At 42.8% G+C, this 16,506-nt stretch overlaps 2 protein-coding genes across 8 annotated transcripts in view; one reads left to right on the forward strand and one right to left on the reverse strand.

Annotated features, from left to right (window-relative positions):
- The window catches only part of LOC141778521 (cysteine-rich venom protein pseudecin), a 153,301-nt gene that overhangs the window by 114,008 nt on the left and 22,787 nt on the right, over window positions 1-16,506 (forward strand). The window lies entirely within an intron of this gene.
- rftn1b (raftlin, lipid raft linker 1b) overlaps window positions 1-16,506 on the reverse strand; it is a 135,047-nt gene that overhangs the window by 110,752 nt on the left and 7,789 nt on the right. For both annotated transcript variants that reach the window (XM_074652826.1, XM_074652825.1), the window contains exon 2: window positions 6,724-6,907. In XM_074652826.1, coding sequence (XP_074508927.1) covers window positions 6,724-6,871 — 148 coding nt within the window. In that variant the 5' untranslated portion in view covers window positions 6,872-6,907. The remainder of the gene's footprint in view (window positions 1-6,723; window positions 6,908-16,506) is intronic.

Genomic DNA, 16,506 nt, shown 5'->3' on the forward strand with positions numbered 1-16,506 from the left:
CTGAGTGAAGTGGCGGTGGGGGGAGGCTGCTCCCGCGTGTCACTCACCTGCCGCCACCGCTACAGCTCATATTAACAAGGGGACTCGGGGCTCTGGGGGTTTTGCATATAAATGATGTGTCTAGCTCCTGAGATGATATCAAACGGTGTGTGTCTGGGCCCGTGTGTGTGTGTGTGTGTGCGGGACTCACAAGTCTGCTCACCGGCTTTGATGTCAAGGGCGACATCTTTATATTTCCAGTATTCCCAAACCTGCCCGCCGAGAAGACGCGACGCAGTACTGTTTTCAATTTTTCATTTCTCCTGACATTTTTAACATCTCCAAAATCACATTTTGGGAAATAAGACTCGTGCCACATGCCCGAGTCTGTTGTGCTCGTGTTTACGATGAAATGGCTTCTTTCCACACCATCTAACACAGCACCAGCAAGGCACTTTCTCAGCTCCCTGCAGGGTCATGATCTCAATATCAAACAGACTCTCCGTTTTGTTTTTCCGCAGCTCTTTCAGAGGCGAATGAATGGTAGCAAAGTGACCATGAAGCTGAATGCGTTGCTCCAAAATGATACAGCAACATGAGGCAACAACTCATTGGTGGGCTGACGCTGATATTCGGTGCAGAGGAGGTTTATTACCTACAGCTTTCCACCGATTTATTCTTCCTTTCATCACTGTTTCTGCAGTGAAAGTTGTTATTTTTGTACATTTGGTGGCTGGTTAGTAGCCTGCGGGGCCATTGTGGTGGCAGTTGCAGGAAAGCTATGATCTAACACTGTGGCAAGAAATTATTACAAACATTATTCACAGTGCAGTAGTCACAGTGAAGTGAACTCAACATCATGAGGGCATAGTTCCCGGGAAGAGCAAGGTGAAAGGGGGAAGCAGAAAGTCGGCCTTAATTTGTCCCCGGTTAAAAATGCTGATGCAGAACATTTTTCTGCAGCTTCTGGTACATTAACTTTCTTTAGGAAGAGTTTCTTTTATTATGCTAAATTAGACAGCGACAGTGATAATGGTTCCTGAATTAGAAGGTAACAAGAAAAGCAATTTCCTTTCACAGTTGCCCGTATGACAGTGTAATTGTTTCTGATGCTGCCTACTGCTTTACAGGATCAAACAAACATTGATCTTTTATTGTGTCGCAATAACACACTACGAAGTAATGAATTAATGTAATCATATTACTTGTTCCTGTAACATAATGCAATATGACATTACTGTTTCAGTTACACAAGATAAGTTGTGATATGAATCATCTGATCCTCGAGACATGACAACAATATTCCAAGGCCAACAAGAACTGAATTTACATCTGAAAATGTGCTTTAAAGTTCTTCTATAATCAAAATTACTGAACAATACAAGCTGCATGATCACTTTAGGGTGTAATACAAAAGTTAAAGACATACTTGTGGCTATAAACGGCATTTACAGGATAATGGCATATTGGAATTTCCCTTCAAATGTTGCGTCATCGCACCACAAGTAAACTGTGACCTGCAATGTTAGTCACCATAAGCTACTGGTCATATCAGATCAAGTCAAGCTGTACAAGCAAAATCTCTGTGAGCTCTATCTTACACCCAGCTCAAAGCAGCATATGCGAGCGCGCATGGGACACCGACCCGGGTGATTTATACGTGTAAGAAGTTACAAACGGTCCCTTTAAAGGTACAATTTGGGGGTTTTGACCCCTAGTAACGCTATGGTGCAACATTTTGATTAATAGGTGCAACATTTTGACTAACAGATCCCCTTTTATTTGTATATTGTGCATGAGGACGCGCATGAGACAATACATATTGCTGCCAATGGTTTCACAATATTCCACTGATTGACAGGTGGTGGTATCGCGCCAAAAAAAGTAGCGATTTGCTGGCAAAAGGCAGGGAAGAAGAATTTCACCGCCCCTTTGTCCTGTATGTCCTGTGGCTACAATGGCCTCGGTGCCGTGTCCACACTGCCGCGGCTGATTTTCTCCGCTGCCTCTTTCCTGTCGATACTATTTTTAGACACCAGTGTCTTTTGAAGATTCTGAATTCTTATTGGGCAACATCAAGTGAAACGCTGCACACATAAACCAGTGGTTGGTTTGATTTAGAGCCTGGTATGAACTGCTGAAAACCCAGGCTATTTATGATTGTAGTTTGACACCATGTACAGTTGTACTGCGGCCGCTGGAGCTGATCAACGGCTGCTCTAGACAATGCTTGTGATTCGCAGCGTGTCCCAGAAGCGTCTCTTCTCTCCGCTAAAATTATACGCCTAGTCTATTTTTGACGGAGTGCCTCCTTTGCTAGTTGAGGGGATGCACCCTAAACCGTACCAAAAATATTGGTCATTCGTAATACCACTAAATTATTTTGTGAAATAAAATGCTTTTTTTTTATTTTACTGGTAGTTATATTATATATTAAAAATAAAATCATCCTTAACCCTTAAGTTAAATTCATTATTTCTGGGAATTATTGTAAAATCATTATTTTATTTGATGGTCTTGCTGCCCTGGCATTTGGCCTTTGTGCCCTCAAAAAATTGACAACACCAAAGGTCATGTGACCTTGGCCCTAAAATGATGAAATTGCAGGCCTGGATGTAACCAATGCAGATTTCCATTTATTTATTTTTTTAATGTGCTTTGCAAGGATTTTATGTGAGAGGAAATACGTACAGTTACGTAAATGTTACGTAAATGTTTTTTGGTGAAGAACAGAAGAAAACTCCACAAAGTACCTTTAAGGAACGAGTAGAGGAACTATTTAATTTTCACTCTCTTTACGATGCCAGTTCCACCTGTGAGCCAATTGTCAAGTTAAAAAATGATCCCTGATTTTCGTAGCAGCTCACACTGTAAGTATCTGAATTTATGTGCTCGCCCCACAGCTCTACCAGAGACTATTTTCATATTCATAATCTTTGACTGTGTGTTAAATATTTTACAGGTTTCCTGTAGAAAAAGGCCAGACACATGAATCATTACCCACACTTACATACCTGGAACAAGGTAATTACAGCCATGAGTAACACGCTAACCCCTCAACCCGAAAATCTGCTGATGCAGTGAAATGATTCAGCCGCTGGGGCTGCACTGACACGCTCTGATTTCTCAAACTTAATATGCTCCTATGGGACACACACACACATACACACACTTTTCAAGAGATGAACGACAGAGAAACATAGACAGAGGCGTACTGACAGTGACAGAGAGACAGAGTAAGAGGAAACTGATTACAGTAAGTACCAACCCCCTCCATTACAGGCAAGACGATGTGGCCATGAGCCAAAGACACACAGTTCAACAGAAGGGAGGCACCCGTCCACCTACGGCCTCCGCATCCAGCCCCGCCCTTGTGTCAGGTCCCATATGAGGGGGGACGGTAAAGCCCGCCTGGCTCCAAGACGCCCATGTTCCCCGGCTCCTCCATCCATCCAGTCTAGTCAGCCTGACAAACTAATGGAGACTAATCAACTGTCAGGGCGAACACGCCGCACACTACATCTCCCGGCTTCCCGTACCATCCCCCCCTCCTCCACCAAACTCCCCCCCCCGCACCATCATTTCAGCTATAACTGTCATGGGCAGAAATAACAGAGTGATGGCTATATATAGCCCCCCGACTCCTCCCTGGCCTAGAGCACACACACACAAACACACACAGAATCGTCCCTGAGCACATTAATTTCCCATTTGCTCACCTTAATGACCTCCATTATATATTCAACCTTAATCTAATCCTAATTCTACACTTAATCTTACCTTGACCTCAACCCCGAGTGCTGATGTCTGTCGTCTAAGCAGCTATCGGCTGCTCAAAAAGTCTGTATTTCGTCGATGACATTGCACTCTACTTTGTTAATCAATATATTTGACAGCTTTCTGCTCCTGGCAGAAAGACATGGACTCTAATCTAATCCAATCACTTCAGTGTAAGCACAATACTTTTGATCATTGCAGCTGTCGTTTAAACACCAGGTTATCTTACTTAATAGTCAAATAATGGCGTTGGATTGCTCTTTAAAATGACTCCGGATATCGATATGCTTTAGTCTGGTCTCCTTTCTTTGTTTTGGTTCTGCGTGCAAGCTGCAGAATGTCACGGGAACTAAACTGGAAGCACAGCAGTGTGTCTGAAAAATGAGTGGTATGCCCAGCAGTGGAGGAAGACGAAGAAGGTCTACTTTATGGTTCGCAGAATGGCTTTTCCTGTTACGACTATCATCGGGAATATTGGATGTGTTAAAGTGCTTTGTGAGCTCATTAGTATTACACACTTAATCTGGTTATTCAAGGCAAACAACCTATTTGTATGCATGTAAACATACTGACTGTGTATGTAGAACATATATATATATATATGTGTGTGTGTGTGTGTGTGTGTGTGTATATATATGTATGTGTATCAGCATGCACCATGCTAATTTGCACTGAATGCGTTGGGATCAGTACATAAACATTGTTCCCCACTGTACCTAAAATGCCAAAAAAAAAATGTTTTTTCTTGTTAATCACATTTCTTAAACCTACAATAATTTTTTTTTTTGGGCCACTTAGGGGCAGCAGAAACAAGTTGTGAAAACAACATTGACATATCATCAGTAGTTACTGAACAACATTATCATTAATTTGGATCTCTAACAACTCCTGAAGGAAGTATGTGTCTCTTTAGCTGCTAAATGCTCCACTATGTTCACCAGCTAGACACTAACTGTGTCTGTCTGCTGTTTGGTGCTGAGCAGGTAATGGACAGTGGGTTTTAAGAGCTTTATCAATGAAAACAGCTGCCTGCTGCCGCCGAAAACCATGCGATGAGAGCTGTGAGAGTGTACCAAACAGTAAAGTTGCGGCACGCAGCTAAACAATGAGCTTAAACTCATTATGAAGCTCTGTAAAAGTGAGCGGAGCTGCAGATTCCGGTGATAATTTGCTGTAGGTATGCTGGTATGAATGACCAACCCGGTCTCACTCCCAACTCGTCAAATAACAACGCTTGGTCAGTGAACCTCTGCGTCTGATACCATCGCACCGAGGCACCCTTTAGAGTCCGTATGACACACACCGCCCTTTCAACTAACTCCGACGTAAACCCATTCGCGTCATTATTAGACGGTGGGAGGGGAGGTTGGATGGGTCAAACAAACACAGGACTTTCCCCCAGGAGATCGCTGTTGTCCCGTGTGAAACCAAGTCAACGTTGACTTTACCGTAGTTTTGTTGTTACTTCCATACGTCACTAATTCCAGTTACATAACAAAGTCAGTTATTTTACGTAACCAGCATACTTATTTTAAACCCAACCGTGATCTTTCGCGTAGCATATCCAAGTAGTTTTGTTGCGAAAGTAAACGGAAAGTAAATCTACGTTGGAATTTTATTTTGAAAAGAGACTGTATGCATTTCCACATCTAGAACATAACAACACAAACACACTCTTCAATACACATTAACGCACACAACAAATACCCTGATTTGTTACTTTAGGTCTCGGCATCTCAGGAAGCAACACCCACCTCCCATCTCATAAACGCCTCAGACTGAGGAAAGGACTCTACCGGCCTTTTCTCTGTGTGTGTGTGGGTGCGTGGGTGTGGGTGTGTGTGTGTGGGTGTGTGGGTGTGGGTGTGGGTGTGTGTGTGTGTGTGGGTGTGTGTGTGGGTGCGTGCGTGTGCATCAGTGGAGGGAGTGCTATCTTTGAAGAGGGACCTGATTAATTTCCATATTTTCATGCACAGCATAGGGAGCCTCAGATTCTGTTTGACTGTCAGCAACATCTTCATAGTTAACTTGTTTACGTGTTTACAGCTCACCAGGCTGGTGAGAGTGCAGAGCCAGTCAGTCTCAAGCTAGCTGAAACGTAGTTTTGTGAGCATCAAACCTGTGACCTTGAACAAAAGAGTCTCTTTACCCAGCAGGCCACTCTTTACTTTGTTTGCATCCCCTGCTAGCCCGGTTGGATTTGGTGCCATACATAATTGATGGCCGCCAGCAGGATGTTTGGCGTGGATTGGGCTGGAAAATTCTATATCATTAGCACAACGTGAAAGCATGACTGACTAATTGTGAGAAAATAAATTACAACAGTGGCTGCTATACAGGGAGCAGGCGCTAATTAACACTCCATCATTACAAGAAAATCCTGATGAAAATTACAGGCAGTGTGCTGTTATTCCATGAGTGATAGATTTCCTCTGCATCTGAATCCTTAATGCTTTTATACTGGGGACACGCAGGTATAATGGCGTTTTCAGAGGGGGGAGTAGACAGATTAATCACACTGGAGGTAGCATTATTCAGTAAAATACTACACACAGCACACAGAGTTGTAGATTGCAGTGCAGATCCTTGCAGAACTTGTGAGGCGTATTGCCTTCTTATCATGCCGAGGTATGATGCAGCAAAATGCCAAAGTGCCTTGAGCTATTCATATCATTTCAACTGTGCATGTGGAAGGGGCAATAATTTCGATTTTTACGACCCCGCAGCACAAAATGACCATAACATATCTGCAGAAAGGGCGCTGTGGGGATAACAGATCAATAGCAACTAGTGCTATGCTGAGACTTCAGGCTTTTAGTGCTCAACTTGGTGGGTTACTCTCTATCTGGAATAACAGCTACTGAAATTTAAAGGCCAAAACCCTAGATAAATTTCTGTCAAAAACAAAAAGGGTCACAGGTTATTTAACGCCGCTTTTATGCAGATTGGTAGAAATCCATGTCTTACCATCTTTGCCGATGAGGAAGTCCAGGTAGCGGTAGGTGTAGGCCATGCCCACCTTAGTCTCCACCTGTGGTCTCTTCAGGGTGGAGTAAATCTTCCCCGGACTGTTCTCCTCCGACATCGGCTTCATCTTACGCAGCCCGCAGCCCATGGCTCCACAGTGTGTCAGTCTCTCTGTGCACGGACCCTGCCAACCAGACAAAACACACTGAGACGGTGTTTCATTGTCACCTGTGTGTCTGTGTGTGTGCCAGCGAGTAAATGACGAGTTCATATGGATCAGTGTGTATGTGTGGTTACAAATTGGATGTAACCTGTGGTGAAAGAAGTAGTCAAGTCGAGTCAATTCTATTTATATAACTCAATATCACAGATTTGCCTCAGGGGCTTTTACAATCTGTACAGGATAAGCCATCCTTTTTGTCACCCTGTCCTTTTTTCGACCTTTTCAGATAAGGAAAAACTCTCCAAAAAATAGGAATAAAATGAAACAAAAAGGAAGAGCAACTGAGGAGGGAACCCTCTCCCCAGGATGGACAGATGTGCAATAGATGTCGTGTGTACTCGGGTCATTTTATTTGAGTAAAAGTAGCAATACCATAATGTACAATTCATTCCTTCAAAATGATATCTATTGTCAATATAAAAATACTTACATAACCCAACGTATCCTCATTAGGGCTGTCAAAATTAACGTGATAATACATTAACGCAAGTTTGTTTTAACGGCACTAATTTCTTGAATGCATTACCGCAACTTGTGATTTTTAGGTTGTAGCGGGCTCAGTTTTAAAGCTAGTTTTAAAGTGAAGATACTGGTATCATATGGAACTAGAAAACTTGAGGAATCCATACTACCTTGTCGTGAAGGAGACTAAATAAAGCTCCAAACTTACATTCAATTTTAAAACTGGCATAGCCATTTTCAAAGGGGTGACCTCCCTTGACCTCTGACCTCGAGATATGTGAATGAAAATGGGTTCTATGCAATCAGTGTGCCTGTGCAAACCCCTGCTGTGTTTAGGAAACAAAACTACTTGGATAGGATTAGGAAAACATATGGAAGTAAGTAGTAAGTATTGAAGTTATGTGAAAAATAACTTCCCGGTTTCACACAGGACACGAACACTGGTCTCCTGGGTGAAAGTCTGGTGTTTTTAGACCCACACATCCACCCCGACGTCCTCCCTACGCAGACTTTGTCACTCTTTATACAACGTCAACTGTCCTGGCTCACGATTACGTGGATTACATACGAATTGATTACCTGGGTAATATACAAATTATAGTTATTATAGCATCAATTCATCATTTAATCTGTTGCTCTGCCACTGCTTGATATTTTATTAACTGATCATATGTCTTTTATGTAAAATCTTAATCGTCAAAGGAACTAGTAACTATAGGTGTGAAATAAATGTAGTGAAGTAAAAAGTACAATAATACATATAATACAGACAATAATACAAAAACAAAAACTGTATTTAAGAACAGTATTTGAGTAAATCTACTTATTTTCTTTCCCCCACTGGGTATGACTGATTGAGGGCCAGATTCACACACTCAAATATGAAAGCAAACATTCATGCACTCTGATATCCGTGATTCCTCAGGGATTTCAGAAGGAAAACCAATAAAGAAGAACATGCCGGATGAGCGTCTTTAAATAAATAAATAAACACGACTAAATGAGCTTGATTTTTCACGGGTTCCCTCTCCCTCGTTCCCAGGGAGACCAAATTAGCAGAGACAACCGTGGAAGAAGAGGAGGCCTTAAGGAGCCGGCGCCGCGGACGCCGCCTCACCCCAAATGGTTTGTGACAGCATCGCTGCCTCTCTCCGGCGGCTGCGCCTGGGAGCAGGTGACATCCTATTGTGTGCTGCTGATTAAACTCAAGGATGGATGGATAGATGGATAGATGGATAGATGGCGGTGGTGCCTTGCCCTCCCCTCCCCTTCCACCCTCGGCTGATGAGGAACCCTCTCTATTATGCTCCTTACTAATTACAGAACGTCGCAGGGCCTTGGCTGGAAACTACGAATCTGAGCCGGCCGTTGCTTCAGAGACAGGACAGGAAGTGCGGACGGGCGGGAGGGGGTTGGGATGTAGGAAGGAGTGGGAGACGAAATAGGAAACGAGCAGACGGGGGTCTCTGTTAATGAGGTGAACGGCAAGAATGGAAAAGGTGAGAATCAATCAAGGGAGAGAGGGGGAAATGGGGGTGGCCGGGTTGGAGATTGTTAGTCGGAAAAGGGGTGGGGGCGGGCAGCGGGTAATGCATGGCAAGTAGAGTCTGGAGAGAAAAAAGAGAGTGCGCAATTAGAGTCAGATGAATAGAAAAGGGGTGATCATCAGCACACGGCGAGGGAGAACGGAGAGTGAAAGATGAGGCAGGAGATTCATTACGGTTGTCATGAAAGCCAGTGTTTCCAGTGGCACTTACATGAATGTCTTTGTTGGGCTTTATGAATCTCAACGTGCATCACAATCATATCGCTACAAGCCTCCGAACAGCTCCCTGAAATGGACCACGGGCTGATGGACTTGTGATTAATACCAGAACACACCGAGTCAGGCGTGCTGCAAGCCTTGGGAGACTTCAAAAGCCTTCTAAATGGGTTTTTGTACGCGTCTGGAGTTGTTTCTTTGCCTCTCTGCACGTGCCAGGCAGGACTGACGTCTTGCTTCCGTTTTCAAGAACAAAAAAAAAAAGAAGCCAAACACAATCTGCAGAAGCTGGTGTAGTCGGAGTCCCTAAAAGCGCTTCAGTCCCCCCTTAAATTGTCACTCAGGACTGCGCTGCACTGTGCAGCAGTTCACCACGCAGCTTCACAAATGGCTCTGCCATCAAAAGAAAAGAACGCTTGAATTTTTCCACGTCTTGGATTTCCACTGTTGCCTACAGTTACTTGTAAATAGCTTTTATCATTTCTCCCCCTACCCTGGAGAGAGTAGGAACAACAAGAGGGAAGACGAGGCTCTGTCATGTAGTCTACAAGAGCTGGAGAAGAGGTACTCAGAACAATAGGATGGGGGGGCTTTGAGGGAGGGCTGTGGAAGGAAAAACAAAGTGGATGAGAAGAAAAAATGGAGCTACTTGTATTTGCATAGCTCCTTGAGACCGGAGAGGAGGAGATGTGAGGCGAAGGTGAACGGGAGTATTTTTAGAGCTGAACTGAGAGAGGAAATGTGAGATGTTTATGATTTTTTGAGTCACCGTTTCTTGCCTCCGAGGTGGGAGCTCCGGGCAGTTTTAGCCCCCACAAAGCCCCGCCTCCGCTCCTCTACACCATGTTTTTTTTTGGAGATTGACAGGCGGGGAGTCTGGATGCTTGACAGTGTAGACAGACTCTGGGCAGCTACAGAAAAAAAAACAGGAAGAGCGCCATTGATTTCCCTTTCGCTGAATTAGCAACGATCTTCTTGCCATTTTGTTCTATCTTTTGTCTCTTGCTAATGGCATTTTGAGGTTTTATTTGATAAGAGGTTTCATTCGATAGGATTCTCTCCTCGTGAACCCAGATTGACGTTCGGATGCTTTGTTGTCGCTGGGATGCACTTAACTTTGGCCCCTTGCAACCAAAACATCCCACAGCACTTTGTATTGTGCTGAATATGAAAGGTAACATCATCTGTCGGTCAACAACAGTTTGTCAGTCCAAGGTTTGCTTTGTCTTCTGTGCTCACATTGATCACTGGGGTCACTACCTGTTGCTTCTCCGGGGATTAAGCACATTATTAAAGGCGAAATAATTGATTTTTGAACCACTTTGGGGCCGAACACCTACTGTATAATGCAAGCTGAAACTCCCAAAGCCATAACATTAGGACCACCTGCCTCATATTGAGTAGGTCCCCCTTTTGCCGCCAAAACAGTCCTGACCCGTCGAGGCATGGACTCCACTGAAGCATTTTATAACTGAAGCAACCACGTTTTAAAAATAACAAATCATCGCATCCAAATTCACAAAAGTCTTCATCTATAAATTGCGAGAAGAGCGTATTTGCGCGTAAATGAACGTTCCTCGCCGTTTTTACCGCCATTTCTGCATCACCTTACATTATCTTGAATAAGTAAAGCAGCCATGTCAAAGAGAGATATACGTTTGATAAATCACAACTTAATTTAATGCATGTTATTGAAAACATATACACATGTTAAATACTTTATAAATGAGACCAAATAGATACATTTAGGTGGAGTTAACAGGCCCTCCTCTCATCAGTAAAACAAACAGAGTGTACGCTAGTCTTTCATATTCGATTTAATGTTATAAGTAGGCTACAATTATCAGAACAACATTCAGGCTCCTTTATGTGGCTCAAAGGTGAACTGCAGATAGAAATGTTAAATAAAAGACTAAGAAATTCTGCTAATTTGTTTTCCAACCCTGATAAAATCTCCTGCGACCGCACCTGTAGGTCCCGACCCAGCCTTTGGGAATGACTGAACTAAAAGATGCTAAACAATCCCTGTAGAGCTGCAGACTTGGATGATATTTTTTTGTCACTACAAGCATTATCCTTCACATGTAGTCATTTGATCCACTGTTGTTATGTAAAATACAGAGTAATGTAGCTTGAAATGATCATGCCTTTTACATTAATGTAGAAGATGATGGTGCAAAACCACACCTGATGTCTTCACTTAAACTGCATCAGCACCAAGAAGCGACTTTAATGCTGTCTGACTGAGATCTCCCCCATATTACAAGAACATGTTACAAGGCTTTGATGGTAACATTGCTGAGATCAAACCCAGCAGCATGGGAAGCTTCAGACTTCAGGATTAATGGAAGAGGACATTAATTAGGACACTGTGTTCTTGTGTTCTTCTCCATGTAGTCTCCCTTTTAAGCCCGCTCTCTTCCTCTCTCACGCTTTATCTCCCTCGCCCTCTTCGCCTTTTTCTGACTTTTGATCTTCTTAATCTGACAAGTAAAGTGGAGCGCTAGCGAGGCTGCGTTTGGCGTTGGATCATGCTGGTTCGGTATCATTTGTAGTTTATTGTGAGGGGGTAGAGTCAGGGGCTCTCCAAAGGTGGAGTGGTTAGAGAGACCATCACGGAAATGAGAGGACAAAACTGACCTCAAAGGAAAAACAACAGCAGTGGTTGTCGATAGAAATGCTTCAAATTAGAGTATGTTTTCCTGACAAGCCACCTCCTGAGAGAAAGGACAGTGTCAGGGTTTTTCCTAGTTTTCCTGGTTTTTCATAGAGAATTACGAGGTTGCCGCCTCCAGCTCTCGACCAAACTCTGACGGGTGTCTTCATGGAAAACACTATCTTCTTACAAGTGTTGCACTTGGTGGATTTCTGTTATTTATTACTGCAATTGCGGCATTACGCCGATGTGGTGGCGCTGTATCGTAAATAGCACAGTGAACCGGGAAAGGCGCTGCTAAAACTGCCAAAGAGGAAGGAAAGCGTCACCTGCTTTTTGCTGGACCGCTGCAAAACGGGAGCAACAGTGTTTCCGCTGGTAACGTCTTTGCCGCCAGAGCAAAAAAAATCACTAAAGAAAATAAAACTTTTTCCTACCATTCGATGTTTTAATACAGTTTTATACGCCAGCTGGCATTTCGAAATGCCGTTGCAGTCAGCGTTTGTGAAAGCCGCTCCTTGCGCCTCTAAACGTGTGCATGAACAGTTTCATAATGAACCAAAAATATGTACAATTCTCAACAGGTGGTTCTGGCTGGCCCTCACTGGGTGCGTTTTCCTCCGAAACACTGCCCACACTGCGCAGCGACCGGCTCTAGTCCCACTCTGAAAGGCCCGGGGGTTTGAAAGTGGTTCATTGGTCTATTCACCTCATGCGTTTCAGCAAAAAGGAAGTGTTTTGAGGTTATTTTGTCTCTTAACTTCCTGTCTACCGAAAGTGAGAATGTATTTGCGTGGTGGAGACTGATATGTGCTGCTTGTGATCAGCCTACAGTTTAGGAAACATCTGACCAGTTTTATAATATAACGTTCGGCATGAAGGACTGACAGAGCTGGAGGAAAATCAGAGACTTTCTTCTGCAGCAGTCTGACGAACATCGACCGCTGTTTTACAAAGAGGCGCTAATTAGCTCCTTTCTACCACACAGAGCTGAGATCAGCTGGTCGTGTACTTAAAGTCATGGTGACTGCTCAGAATGTGTTGGTATTTGTATTTTGTTTATGTGTTTGGAACAATATGATATCATAGCAGAAGTTGTCTGAGTAAGAACGTGTGCTAATACAATATTTCTTCATCCAAACCACAGTCACAGTTACACTGTTATACACAGTCCAGCTTTCCATGACTTGGGCTTCTTATTCACAACAAGCTAATTATTCAAAATTATATAATCAATACGTTTTCAGAATTTTGGCATCGACTTGGTACCGCAGTATCAATTCTGGTGACATCCCTACTTCAGTTACCACCAACTCTTTGAAGACGGCGCTATTAATGTTGATCTTTGTGAATTAGCCTGTTTTTGCAATGAGACTCATCTGCATAGAAAGGAGACAATTTGGCGGCAAATGTAGCTCTGCATATTAGAGCTGTCAATCAATTAAAGCATAATTGTCCATAGTTATTATCGCAAATTAATCGCACATTTTTTTATCTGTTCAAAATGTACCTTAAAGGGAGATTTGTCAAGTATTTAATACTCTTATCAACATGGGAGTGGACAAATATGCTTGTTTTATGCAAATATATGTATATATTTATTATTGGAAATCAATTAACAACACATAACAATTAAAAATATTGTCCAGAAACCCTCACAGGTACTGCATTTAGCATAACAAATATATGCTCAAATCATAACATGGCAAACTGCAGCCCAACAGGCAACAACAGCTGTCAGTGTCAGTGTGCTGACTTGACTATGACTTGCCCCAAACTGCATGTGATTATCATAAAGTGGGCATGTCTGTAAAGGGGAGACTCGTGGGTACCCATAGAACCCATTTTTAATCACATATCTTGAGGTCAGAGGTCAAAGGACCCCTTACCTCGCCAAAATTTTGTGTAAGTTTGGAGCGTTATTTAGCCGCCTTCCCGACAAGCTTGTATGGATTCATTAGGTTTTTCTAGCTTCATATGATGTCAGTATCTTCACCTTAAAACTGCACAAGTTGCATTAATGTGTTAAACAAATTAGTGGTGTTAAAGCCAATTTGCGTTAACGCGTTATCGCATTAACTTTGACAGCCCTAATGCATAATATTATTACCTAATTTAAATACGTGCAAATAGCACAGGAGCACCGAGACGCCATTTGCTTGGTAGGGCAGTTTAGGGGTGCATTTCACCCTTTACGGGTGCTTCGAGAATTACACAGGTTTCTTTCTGTCTTATATGCGCAGGTTTAGTGGCCACAAAAGCTGCACAATCTTTCTTTGAATTCGTCCCTGAGACTGCGTTTCACATTCTGTCTCCTACCAACAGTCAATGGTAGTTTCTCATATTCATGAAGAAGATCTTTCCCTGACCTCAACCATAATGCTTTAAGGTACTTTAACATGTAGTTCAGCTCAAGCTTGAAGTCATATGGACTGACATCCTGCTTCATCAGCTCTATATGGACCCAAGTGGGGGAATCAAGTTCTGGCAATGACAGCATGTCATGCTGCACTTTACTGAACCTCTCTGATGAGCTCACGCAGAAACAATTGATCATGAGCATTATTAGTCAAGACTGTCACTGGACCTCATAGATCATATTGTGTATAAATAGTGACGAACGGGTGTGTGGTCGCTACGTTTCACTCACAGTTTCTTGGGGAACTGCTAAATCAGAGTAGGACACACACACGACATACTTCTGGCTTTGAGTATTTCTACTTTTTGGTACATCGGGGGGAAAACCCCTGCACTGATGTGCTGATACGTGTAGGCGTTACCATGGTTACCAAATTACCCTGCATAAATATACAGAGCCTATACAGATCAGAAGATCACTGTCTTAACAGTTTGCTATATCAGCAGATGGGTTTAACAGAAGTTTAGTATTTGATTTCATGCTAAAATCGCACTACTGTCATAACATCCTGTGTTTGGTTTGCTTTGCTTTCACACCACAAACAAACCCTACCAGAGTTTGATTGACAGCTTTCATATCAGCTTAAACCAACCAAGCTAAACTGGGAAACGCTCCAGATTCCAATTGAACTGAACCAACGAGGTGAAGCACCAGTTGCCTAAATTTCACTGTTTCCCAAACTGGGGGCCCGGAGTTATAAAAGAGGGGGGGGTGCTGTGAGGCTAAATATAAATGATGCTTGTTTTCTGCAGTGGCCTGGAGGGGTTGTTTTTCTGGAACAAGCACTTAAAGCAACCTACTTTGACAAAAGGTCACAGGACACACAGCCAATGTGTCCAGTTGTCTGATGTCCGGTCAAAATATCCTTCACTAACCCTGAGAGCTTCAGCCTCACTCCCTGCTGTTTATGGGTGACAGCGTCAGCTGGAAATGTTAACACACTTTGGAAATCCCCCTCTCTTCCCTTTCTTTCTTCCTTCCTTCCTTCTGTCCTTACCACCTTGAATCCTCACCTAAGTGGGACAGAGAGGATGGAAAAAAAGAAAGACCCGAGAGAGAGAGAAAAACAATGAGGCAGGATGTTAATGCTGTAACCTTTAGTGATTACACAGTCCTTTGAAGAGAGGGACCTACAGTGTGTAGCTAAATATACTGTTCTTGCCATTTACAGGACCCTTTTATTCAAACTGATTTAAAGATATGAGCCACCAAAAACCTGTGGTTTGAATATAGTACGTGAGTGTCAGACATAAAAAGTTAACCTAGCAAGCTGGCAGCGAACATTAACTATGTATTTTGCCATATTTTAGTAGAAAATGTGACTTTTTGGACCATATACCAAGCATACAAATGGACACAGATGATTTGGATTATGCTGCATGAGTGGCTTGAACAGCTTCTATAGACACTTATTTTCACCATGAAACTGGGTCGCTGTTGGAATCCATCAACTTGTGAATCTGTGATGACTACGGAGAAAACTGCATACTTGCGGGAGCCACCGTTTAACATGCAAGGGGGCTAAAATGTGATGGGAAACATGGGATTTCATCGGAGTATTCCTTTAAGTCTCTATGTGATAACAACAGAGACACATTGAGCAGAAAGTCAAAATTCTAAATTGATGGAGTTAGATATCGTGCTTTTAGCTGACGTGTGTCGCCTCACTGTTTTGACCGATGCTCGTCAATGTCTATGTAGAGCGAGCACAAGCGTGAGCAACAGGATGCTGACTTTCGTTGACTTAACGGCCACAGGTGTCGCTGTTAACAAGCAATTTTTGATTCTTACATAGAGTCCCTTTAATCACGTGTTTTAACCACGTTTTCCTCAAAACGTAATTGAGAATGCAGTTTTTGTAGGAGAAAGGGTTGCTAATTTAATGCTAGTGTAATTATTCAGTGTGAGAGGAGAAGAGGCAGTTGTTTTTAGGGTCTTAAGTTCGGAGGAAAGCATCCTCTAGCAATTGCATGCTGGTCAAAAATTTAAATTAATAATTTACTGTAGAATGTCATCACAGAAAGCCTTGGGTATTCTGAGTGAATGCATTATAATGTGAGAGGCGCCCAGAAACATTTCTACATTGAAGATGCCACAGAGAAGCTTAAAATTTGTTTTTTTGGGAGACATCTCTACATCTAAACCATTATGCACTCCCAACGACGAGGCTGCGGGTGCCAAAGGTGGAATTGCTTTTTTCAACTCACTGAATTTGTTATATTTGCTTTGAATGCCCAAGGACGATACATAACGGCAAAGCA

Source organism: Sebastes fasciatus, chromosome 12, assembly GCF_043250625.1.
Source record: "Sebastes fasciatus isolate fSebFas1 chromosome 12, fSebFas1.pri, whole genome shotgun sequence".
In the NCBI taxonomy this organism is placed as follows: domain Eukaryota; kingdom Metazoa; phylum Chordata; class Actinopteri; order Perciformes; family Sebastidae; genus Sebastes; species Sebastes fasciatus.